This window comes from Anas acuta, chromosome 3 (assembly GCF_963932015.1).
Source record: "Anas acuta chromosome 3, bAnaAcu1.1, whole genome shotgun sequence".
NCBI lineage: Eukaryota > Metazoa > Chordata > Aves > Anseriformes > Anatidae > Anas > Anas acuta.
In genome coordinates, this window is record NC_088981.1 from 27250318 (window position 1) to 27262350 (window position 12033).

General features: G+C 37.4%; 1 protein-coding gene across 8 annotated transcripts in view; it reads right to left on the bottom strand.

The window, feature by feature from the left end:
- The window catches only part of RGS7 (regulator of G protein signaling 7), a 273357-nt gene that overhangs the window by 70558 nt on the left and 190766 nt on the right, over positions 1 to 12033 (bottom strand). For all 8 annotated transcript variants that reach the window (XM_068676310.1, XM_068676303.1, XM_068676302.1 and 5 more), the window contains 3 exons: positions 9523 to 9587; positions 7605 to 7681; positions 7380 to 7461 (listed from right to left, as the gene is read on the bottom strand). In XM_068676310.1, the coding sequence (XP_068532411.1) occupies positions 7380 to 7461; positions 7605 to 7681; positions 9523 to 9587 (224 nt within the window). The remainder of the gene's footprint in view (positions 1 to 7379; positions 7462 to 7604; positions 7682 to 9522; positions 9588 to 12033) is intronic.

Consider the following 12033-nt stretch of genomic DNA (forward strand, 5'->3'; position numbering starts at 1 on the left):
AGCTTTGTTAGGATTTAGTGTTCTTTCCTGTTGGAGGTTTTAACAGAGAACCATACAGGCAGCATAGAATGAAATTAAATGCTCGATACATGTCCTCGTTAGCTAATTTTATTTTGACTTATGAAAGTACAGAGATATAAAGTTACAGACTTATTTATTAAATTGTAATGAATGACCAATAAACCTGCTTGTGTCATCCACTGGAAATATACTGATGTAGAAATAATGATTATTGATAAACTGCAAATACAGGCATAACCATTCAAGTGTAAGTTAAACCCGCTATAGACAATCTCTTGTAGAGGAGAGGCAACTTGCCATTTGAACCAATTTGTAAAATCAATACTTGCTTTATTAAAGGACTTATTTGAAGATCATTGGCTACTATTAAAAAATGGCAGAAGGTGCCCTGTTGCTCTGCTCTGCTCTGTTTTGAATTGACTTAATCAAAATGTGGCAAGGAGTACAATCAATGGATAAAAATTTAACTACAAGTTGTCAAGGTGTTTTTCTTGTTTGGACAAGAAAAATGTGGTTCCAAGACCATCAGAAAAAAAAAAGAAAAAAAAAAGAAAAAAAAAAAAGAGATGTTTTATCAAATAGTTTGATAAAACTTTAATTATGTTTGCAGTATGGTAAAACTCTGTTGTTTTAAAAAGTAAGATATGGGAAGTCACACTCAGCATGGAGCTTAGGATCACTTAAAGCTTCAAAGATTTTCAGCAAGATTTCAAAAAACAAATAAAACAAATAAATAAATAAATAAATAAACCTTCTCAACCTATAATACTACTGAGGAGAATCAGACACACAAAGAATTACAATGGCTGTGCAAGGATCTGTTTGGAACAGGAGAAAAATCAGATTCACACAGATTTTCAAGAAATTTAATATAATAAATTAAGCCATAAAATTAATCCATATGAGATAAAGCACCTAGAATCTTGGCAAGGATTCTCATGTTCTCACATCCTTACTTGTTAAAAAATGGATCAAGTACAAAGCTGGTCTTTCACCTTAAGAGAACAAGGTTTCATTGGATTGCTTTAAAAATATTTATTTTAGTGGTTTGTGTTTCAAAGACACACATAGCATACAAAATTCATATGAAAAGGATGTTGAAATTTATTTTTTGAGGCTTAAGTCATGTAAAAGTAAACTATAAGCAGTACTAAAGAATATGCTACTGACAGAAGTGATATGCTTAATTCTTTTTGAAAGCTAATCTAATTTCTGATTATTCTTAATTTACAATAGACTATTTTAGGTTTGTAGTGACAGGTTTTCAGAACCGGAAATTATTGTACGGAAATCTGTACTATCCATCTGAATATAAAAAAAACACTTCTTTACAGTGAGGGTGACAGAGTATTGGAATACGTTGCCCAAGAGAGGCTGTGGAGTCTCCATCTCTGGAGATACCAAAACCTGCTTGGATGGGATCCTACACAATGTGGTCTCGGTGACCCAGGGAGGTTGGACTAGGTGATCTCTAGAGGTCCCTTCCAACCTCAACCATTCTGTGATTCTGTGAAACAGTATCCATTGCATTTATTTAAGCTATGTTTAAGGAGCATTTATTTCAATTGTCTGTATAACCTCATATTTGTGTTTGCGAAGATTCTAGCGTTTTCAACAATGCTGCATAAGGAAAGCTGTTAAAGTCATCTGGTCTGTTGTCCCTGTGCTAAAGACTTAGAATCATTATTGCTTTCTCAAATTTTTTCACCCCCAAAGAAAGGAACCTGCAGTTTTACTAATTCCATACAGAATAACCTAGGTTATTCAATTGAAAAGAAATGACAACAGAAAAGTCTAACCACATGTCTGAAAGTGATGATAGGGAATTCAAGTGAAATTTAGAAACTGATTAACTGCCTGTGTAATATACTTGACAGAATTAATTGGATTAAAGCATCAAACTGAATTCACACAGAAACATTGCATTTATTCTGAACACTCCTTATTCTTAATATTTCAGCTTATTTTCCTAGTTGTTATCAGAATTGGGTCTTACTAAAAACCAAATCATCTCATTTTTCTGTGTCCTTCCATTATCTCATCAGTTCTATTTCACAATTTCTGACCTCTTCATAACCTCAGTTTTAATTTCAGCATTTTCAGTTTGGTGCACTATTGGGGAAAAAGAAGCCAGCTTCCTTTTTCCCTGTCTGTCCCACCCTTACTGCAGAATCATACTAAGTAACGACTCTAAATAATGAAAGTACAAATTGTTCCATATCGCCCCTAGTTTGCAGGCTAACTATAAGATTTAGAAATATCTGCCTCAAATAGATGCAAGTATGGGTCATAAGCACTATAACTATTTTGTGAAAATAACGCATTGCACAAAGCTTTATTTCATGACCAGAAGTGCGAAAGTGAGACTGCCAATGGCTGCAAGAGCTGCACACCCTGTCTGCTGGAGAGGTAACTCCCTTGTAAAGATACATGGTGAAATGAGTACAAAAGAAGACATGAAACCTGTTTGCAGGTACATCAGTAGAGAAGTTGTATGGCATTATTTATGTTTGTTTCCTAGAGATGTTTAAAAACTCTGAAACAATGTGATAAAGCAGACAGAAGTGTTCTGAGGCTAAACAAGTAACTGGCCCAAAAAAGTCCAAGATTTATAGCACATGAAGTGTGAAATGAAGGATTGCTCCACCTTGGCCAAGTTAAATTCAGTCTTTTGCCAAGTCTTTGAGGCTGATCTTGAGGAATGGGATGGAAAAGTCATTAAGAAACAAAATAAATGCAGGAAAAGAAAAGAAAACCCAGAACAAATAACCACAAGTATCTGCTGCATGACCCTAGACACCCGGTACTATTACCTACTGGCTCAGATGCTGAGTGTCATGTTCAGACCACATAAAATACAATTTTAAAATATAAACAGGTAACATGAGATTAATGGAGATAGAATCTAATAAAAAGTTATAATAGAAAAGATGAAGGTGTGGGATGGGTGACAAGGTTTTAAAAAATGAAAATGTTACTTTTTTCCTACTTTGCTACTAGGAAACAATGACATTAAACCTCCAAATCTATAAATGAGAGGTGTTTCTGAAACAGTGAATTGGTCTTAAAGCCACATTTGCCCTTACCATTGCTCCTGTCCTATACCAAATGTAAGTAGCATTGATAATTTTCCCTCCTGCATTAAATTACACAAATACTATTTTTCCTTTTGGAGAAAATAATTTTTTCAACTTACTACAGTGAAACAGGATACAGATGACTTTCAGGAGAAAAAGATAATTTCTCCATTATCTTCTGAAATAATTTGAATCTCAGCAAGTACCCCACAGACATTTAATTTGCATTTCATTTAAATTACATAAATGTGTAACTCAAGAATAAGAGTCCATTCAATAGTTTGTAGCATCAACACAGCAGCTTTCCTTGCTTGATACCTAAAAGAATTAATTTTACAACAAACCATGTATACTCTCCAGCTAATGTATTTGATCTGGATTTGAGAATGTTTCAGGGGATTTACTGTTTCAGTACTCCTTTGTCCCTTTTATAGACAATGTAAGATTATGGGTTTAAAACTGAGAAAATAATTCAGGAAAGCTAAGAGTTTTTTTACAGAGACTTTAACCAGGAGTTTGACATTTCTTTTCAAACAAGAACAACGTCTTAATCTCTTTTTGACTGGAAGGAACAGACTTCCCTGCTTTAGTTTGATTTGTCACTGCTTTTTGACTGAAGCCCTAATCCTTCTAATCAATTTTCACTCAGTTCCATAGTCTGTAATTTATAGAAGTATCAAAATTAAGGAAATGCTCTCTCTAGGCAGATGGAAAGACAAGGAAGGCTTTTAAGATATGTTTATTCTGCCATTCCAAAAGAGAAATGTGCTGCTATATGTGAATGCCATTAGTCTCAGCCCTATGTTAGGTACTAACTATAGTGTAGAAATGATGACACAGATTTTATTGTAGCTAAGCTACTCAGGATCTCCAGAGAGACTACACAACTTTCCCTGAACTGTATTTCTACAGTTTTACTTTGATTGGCATTTGAACTTTAACGATTAAAACTTGTAAAGGAAGCCTCTTCAGGCTACACTGTCCACAATATTTGTCTGAGTATGGCATAAATCTTCTAGGGCCTTCTGTAGCTACCTGCAGGACTGATCACAAAATCACAGAATCGTCTAGGTTGGAAGAGACCTCAAGATCATCAAGTCCAACCTCTGACTTAACACTAACAAGTCCTCCACTAAACCATATCACTAAGTTCAACATCTAAACGTCTTTTAAAGACCTTCAAGGATGGTGACTCAACCACTTCCCTGGGCAGCCCATTCCAATGCCTCACAACCCTCTCGGTAAAGAAGTTCTTCCTAACATCCAACCTAAAACACCCCTGGAACAACTTTAGCCCATTCCCCCTCACCCTGTCACCAGGCACATGGGAAAATAGACCAACCCCCACCTCACTACAGCTTCCTTTAATGTACTTATAAAGAGCGATAAGGTCGGCCCTGAGCCTCCTCTTCTCCAGGCTGAACAAACCCAGCTCCCTCAGCCACTCCTCGTAAGACTTGTTCTCCAGACCCCTCACCAGCTTCGTCACCCTTCTCTGGACTCTTTTGAGCGCCTCGATGTCCTTCTTGTAGCGAGGGGCCCAAAACTGAACACAGTACTCAAGGTGTGGCCTCACCAGTGCCGAGTACAGGGGGACAATCACTTCCCTAGCCCTGCTGGCCACACTGCTTCTTATGCAAGCCAGGATGCTGTTGGCCTTCTTGGCCATCTGAGCACACTGCTGGCTCATATTCAGCCGACTATTGACCAATACTCCCACGTCCTTCTCCGCCAGGCAGCTTTCCAGCCACTTATCTCCCAGCCTGTAGCTCTGCTTGGGGTTATTGTGCCCCAGGTGCAGGACCCAGCACTTGGCCTTGTTGAACTTCATACAGTTGACCTCAGCCCATCGGTCCAGCCTATCCAGATCCTCCTGCAGAGCCTTCCTGCCCTCAAGCAGATTGACACACTAGCAGATCGACACCTAACTTGGTGTCGTCTGCAAACTTACTGAGGGTTCACTCGATCCCCTCATCCAGATAATTGATAAGGATATTAAAGAGGACTGGCCCCAGTACCGAGCCCTGGGGAACACCACTAGTGATCGGCCTCCAACTGGATTTGACTCCATTCACCGCAATTTTGACTTGGGACTTATGAAATATTTTATTATTATTTTTAATATTATTTAGGAAAATGCTGTTTACATATCAAAGTTCATCTCATTTTCATCATTTTAAGCTTATCAATCATGTCAGTGACACTTCTGATACTGAGATCATGCTCCTTTTGTGGTGCTATATTCACCTGTTTACACTGTCATATAGCCATTCTTTTTCACGTCTCCCATTCCTTTAGTGCACTGCTGCACCGTCATTTGGAATGATGGATTACTTCCCCATTCTATCCCTTTCAACACTTTAAAGTATCTATTTTCAGATTGCTCAAGGACTATGGTTTACATGTATAATTTCTGTATCAGCACAGTAGCCAGTTAGCTAAGAAATAAAGCAGCTAGGGACCAGAAAACCCGTGAAAAATCCTGAAAAATGTTTATTTACATACCCAAATTAAAAAGCTAAGAATGAAATATCTGGTTCTCCAAATTCACTTTCAGTTTAAAAAAAAAATATGTCCCAGACTCTACATTTTAATCAAAAGATGAAAAATTATAAATTAAGAATCTCTTGTCTGTTCCTGTTTTAATGTTTATTATTTTTAATTGAAGGTTCCGTGAGAATAAATTCATAACAACATTTTCAAAACTAGTTAGTCAGTAACTAGTGAGAGGAGTTGTTCAGCCAAAGTATCGGTGTTTCCCTCTCCATTCTCCTATTTACATCTTTCTAAATCAGGAGCCTAGATTGCTGACGATAATCTAATCTTTTGTCTCTGATATTTCCTAGGTATATCTACAACCAGGTTAAAAAAATCAGCTGGACTAGGCAAAGCTCAGTCAAAGCTCTTAATCAGATTAATTTTCCTCTTTTGTCTTGGTGCCTTTAATTCTCTACTTCTTATTCTCTACTGTATCTTAACTCAAAACTTCATCAATTCATCTTCTCTTCCAAACCTGTAAATAGCATTTCCTTCCCAAATTCAAAACCCTTAAATGCATTTCTGCGGCTAATATAAATACTGTTTGCCTTCAAACTTTACAGGTCTGTAGAAACATTCTGTGTCTATTCTATTGGCAGCTTCCATGAACATCACATGGCAGATTATTTTTCCTGTCTTCCTTCCTTGTTTTATGCCAGTGACTAGATAATAATGTTCCAGTTTTCTTGTATCTAATGTCTGTGGTTTGAATCTTTCACTTCAAATGATTTTCTCTACTTGATGTTCTTAAATCCTACCTAAAAATCCATTTCTTCTACCACTCTTCCAATTTCACAGTCACAAGTGTAAGCTGACCCTGTCCAAGTTAATTCGAAACTTTCTAACTCTACCTACCTCTTCTACAGGTATCATCAATGCAACCTTACACCCTCAAAACAATTACTGGAAATAAACCAGAACTAGCTGTTGTAATAACTTCAGTCATCTAAGAACAAGGAATAAAAATGAGTAAGTTTTAGTTATGTACATGTATCTATTCAAATGTCAGTGGAAGACATAGTCCATATTCAGTTTCATTGGTAATGATATAAAACTGCATACGGAAATTGAAAGCTTAATGCTACATAAGAGAAACTGTAGTAAAGTTCTGTAGTAAAACAAAATGTTGTGAATATTCACCTCTCAAAGGTTTATTGGAATTGTTGTGACATTTGGCATTCTCTCTCAAAGTTTTAGCTCTCAAAGGTAGTTGATTTTGTAAGGACTTTTATTTTTTTATAATTTCAGATGGACTGTGGCAAGGAGCTCTGACAAATCTTGTTAAGTCAGTGTACGACTTTCACAGCTCAAAGCCAACAATATCTAACCTTTATGTACATTAAAAATAGCTTGAAAATATGACTACAGTGAAGTTGGAAGGCTTAGCAATAAATAAATAAATAAATAAAAGAATATATTCAGATTTATTTAGAAGTATTTTTAGTTATGTTGATAATTTTGGTAGTGTGACTCATACCTTGCAAAACTGTTGAGACTGTAAAAGTCAAAGAAAGGTATCTTTTGATTCAAGAAATCAGACACAACAAATCTATTCACTGAAAACCCCAAACTGAGTGTAAACATGTATGCAGTCTTCAGTAGTACAATGATATAAATTACAGATCCTCTGCAACCCATGGCCTACAGCCCTTTTAATTATTCCCAAACTTCCCCAACGCTCCACAGAGGATAACATTAATCAGCAGTCCCACTCATAGGCAGAGTAGCCCCACCAGCACTCACCACCGGCCGGTGCACGTCCCAGAATGCTCGCTCCTGGCTGTCAAGAATCTTCCTCTCTATTTTGTCTCTCTTCTTGTCTACTCTGTCAATGTTATAGGATATTTAAAAGAAACAGTGTTAATGACAGCAATTTGAAACGTAAGAGGTGTCCAATCACTTTTTCATCCCTTTCTCCCTTCAAAAAACATGCACAAACCCCAAGTCCTCCTCTTCAAAGGAACTTACTTTGCTTGTGCTTCAGCTTGCATAAAAATAAACTCCCACTTTCGAGCAAATGCTCGCTGTAGCCTGGCCAAACTCTCCTGTAAATACATCACAGTTTTATTAGGTTAGGTTGTTACCTTTCCATCCTCCACTGCTCTCTCTAATCCCCCACCCTCCAAAAAAGGTGTAATATAAGCCATATTATGTGTACCAATGTCAATGTACCTTACTTGTCATATAAAATGTTTGCTTGACACCAATCAGGACGGAATACTACATCTATCTTCTTTTGGATGTCCTGCTATTTTAGCTTTGAAAATCTGATAAAGGTGGATACAACCCCCTAGCAGAACATGGGATTTCTGAAGCATTTTTATGTACTGGGTTTTGGCTGGGTAATTCTGTAATAATACAAAACCACATTCTTATTTTAGAAGTACTTAATTGTGAAAGGTAACAACAGTACTTTCCATATTGGATGATCCCCATGACAACTTTCATCAGTTGTTTATACAAATGGCTTATGTTGGCAACATATAAATTTAATTAAAATACAATAATGAAAAACTATGGATATTATGGTAATATAGGAATCGTCCAAGTTATTCACAGCTATCCCCACTTTAAAAAAAATGCAGACTATAGTTATTCACTACTACACAGGAAATATATATATGCTATATCCTACTATTAATAACAGTAAGAATATTTGCAAAACCTTATCAAAAATCTTTCTTCTAGAACAGCTTTATGGTCTGCAATGGAGTTTTTCTAAGTTCTTTCCAGATTAAAAGGCAGCAATATACAGTATGATAACACACAGTAGGTTGAGGCTCTTAACTTCATCCCTAAAGACCTCAGTTACCTCTGTACACTGCTTTTACTGAGATTACATGAAGAACTGGCTGTAAACTTCCTAAAAAATGTGTTGTTTTAACTGTATTTCTATGTATTGCGGAGGTATCTCTATGAAATACTTACTGAAAATAAAGATTGCAGAGAGGAGAGAGGAACTTTCTACAGATCTTGTCAATACCATTAAAGGTTCTCACGGATAGTATACTGGAGGTGAATTTTTTAAGGCATGTAAGTATAACATTATGCATACCCCACAGTGCAGTACACTGAAAAGCAAGTTTGTGCCAGAAGAAGCAATAAAGTGTGTCAGCATGATTCTGTGGCTGGAGTATTTGGCATGTTGAGAGGCCCGGCTGACTATCCTGCTATCATGTCATAGTAACACAGCTGGACAGCTTTCAGTGCAGAGCCAGGACTGTGCATGAATTTTCTGTTGATGTTTTCATGAAAAATTCAGGAACGTGAGGGTGGGAAGGAGGGGAAGGGCAGACAGTGATGGAATTCAGGACATCTCCTTGGTGAGTGCCATCCTCATCACCTAATCAAAATCACTCCTTCTCCTGCTCTTCCTGGCCCCAATTATCTTGCTTTCTTGCCTGGGGCAGAGGATGACTTTCAAAGAGTGGAAAGAGCCTCTGCTCTGACTGTCTTTGCCTCTAGTCTAACTGATGGGACCAAGACTCAAGTGCCAGCATCACCTTTAAGAATGAGATTTATATTTCCACAGCTACTAAATGATTTTGAACACATTGCTAGAAATCGTTCATTCAAACCCTTACATGGTGTAGAGTACATTTGCTTTCAAACACTTGAAGTGTATGTGGGATTTGCGAGCAGTTGTTTCTGATCCTGGCATGATGATCTGAGCAGAGTAAAATTAGAGATGGACCAAAATCTCAACTCTTGCCTAGCCAGCCTTCTCTACTGTCTCTCAAATAGAATTTCTGACTTCTGAGCAATATCAGACCCACATGCTGGCAAAAGCTGGATAACTACAGACTGCCTGTAGTTCTTATGCTTAACATTATTTTACATGCTAATTAGGCCCAGCAAAGAAATTTACTTTTCCCCAGGTACTTACAGCTTCATAGTCTGCTAGCTCTAGCCTTGCTTTGTTTTGCATTGTCCGCTTGCAGAGATAAACCGCTGAAACAGAATAAAGTGGTACAGAATTTGCTACTATCTCACAAATGTAGAAGAGAGATCTAGAGGCTTCATCTATATTTGGCTGCTATCTTTTATTTTGATTTCTCCCTCTATTCTAAAAAGCTTTAAATACAGGATCAATGCTACAAGTACTGTAACTGAAATGATGGGTCAGATACAGAGATTCATTAAATAATTATAAAATCTGCTTTATGCAACAGACAGCATATACAAAATGCATGAGATACTTGCATAGCCAGGGAACTAACATGTTAAAGAGAAAATGGCAAAAACATTTTAAAATGGTGTGTGTTGCTTATAAAATATAAGAGTTTTATTATCATATATGCCAATATATATACACATACATATAGATATTCTATAGGAGCCAAACGGGTTTTTAAGAATGTATATACAGGATTTTATTTTTTTTTATATATTTTATACTTAGAAATCCCTAAATTTCAGTCTGAAAAACTGTTAATTAAAGATTAGTTCCTAAGAAGATTTAAGTCTCATACAGTATGGTCTGCTATAAGTAATATTTAAAATAGAAAATAATGAGACCAAAATAAAATAAAATAAAATAAAATAAAAAGTAGTACCTTGTATTAGATACAAAGAGAAATATTTTATTTATTTAAAATCCAAAATCCTTCAGCAGATCTATTCTGCCTCCACCTCATCCTGACTGAACAGAACTGTAACTAATAAAATGGAGCTAAATACTGAAAGGATACAGGGATGAAAATAAAAGTTAAGGCTACACATACAGCACGTTGTTTTGCATTAGATTAAAAGCTTGATCCTGAAGTCTTTATTCTTTATACATGTATTCTTCATATTCTTTAATGAAGCACATTTCCAACAGATTCTTCACATTAACTCCAGATATTGCACAATTTCTTCCAACTGTAAGATGAGCAGGGAAGCACAATTCCTTCTGCTAAGGTCTGGGAGCAGTGTTTACCTGTATCACTACTTGAGAGCACCTTCTCATGTGTGAGGTGGAGGAATCTTTTGATCAGTGTAGGTAAGAATACTGTAATTTATCTCTAGTCTCTATGATCAGCAAATCAAGCTGATATTTACTGTTTCTGCCTAGGAATGGGCCATGCTTCTTTTCTCCCGACTGCCAACTGGTCCACTATGGAAACAAAGAGAAATAACTTCATATAGGAAAATAATTCTTGCAATTACTAGGAAGAAGGACTTGCTTATCTTGTATTGGGCTTTGCTTTTTAATGTAGTCAGACCAGTTACATTTTACACATAAGGATATATTTTTATGTCTAACGAATCACAGAATCACAGAATGGCTGAAGTTGAAAGAGACCTCCAGAGATCATCTAGTCCACCCCAAACTGCTGAAGCAGGGTCACCTAGAGCATGTTACACAGGATCGCATCCAGGCGGGTTTTGAATGTCTCCAAAGAAGGAGACTCCACAACCTCTCTGGGCAGCCTGTTCCGGTGCTCTATCACCTGAACCATAAAGTTCTTTCTCATATGGCGATGAAACCTCCTATGGTTCCATTACCCCTTGTCCTATCACTGGCCACCACTGAGAAAAGTTTGGCCCCACCCTCTTTACATTGTTCCCTCAGGTATTTATTTATACAGGTTGATAAGATCCCCTCTCAGTCTCCTCTTCTCTAGACTAAACAGGTCCAGCTCACTTAATCTTTCCTCATAGGACAGATGCTCCAATCCCTTAATCACCTTCTTGAAGTTCTTGATCCTCTCTAGAAGTTCTACATCTCTGTTGCACTGGGGAGACCAGAACTGCACACAATATTATTCCAGATGTGGCCTCACCAGAACTGAGTAGAGGGGGAAGATCACCTCTCTCAACCTTCTGTCCACACTCCTCCTGATGCAGGCTAGGATCCCATTAGCCTTCTTGGCCACAAGGACACACTGCTGGCTCATGGTTAACTTGTTTGTCCACCACAACCCCCAGGTTCCTCTCTGCAGAGCTGCTCTCCAGCAAGTCAGCCCCCAACCTGTATGAGTGCCTGGGGTTGTTCCTCACCAGCTGCAGGACCCTGCACCTGCCCTTGCTAAACCTCATGAGGTTCCTCTCCACCCAACTCTAGCCCGTCCAGGTCCCTCTGAATAGCTGCACAGGCCTTTGGTGTGTCAGCCACTCTGCCAAGCTTTGTATCATTTGCAAACTTGCTGAGGGTAGAAACCCACACTGGTAGAGGTTATTTCAGTGGAACTGATGACAAGCACTTCTTGTAACTCCAGCTGCAGTTACAAGTGTTACTTGATGCAAAATGTAGTTATAATTTGACACAGTTTTTGCCTATTTTTTCCTCATTTTGTACGTTATCTATTTTCTTTCAAATTTTTTTTTTTTTTTTTTTTTTTATTGCTTTCCATTCCCTTAAGAAGCCATGGCCACTTCCTCTGTTTGTTATACTCCCATATCCCCCCAGTGC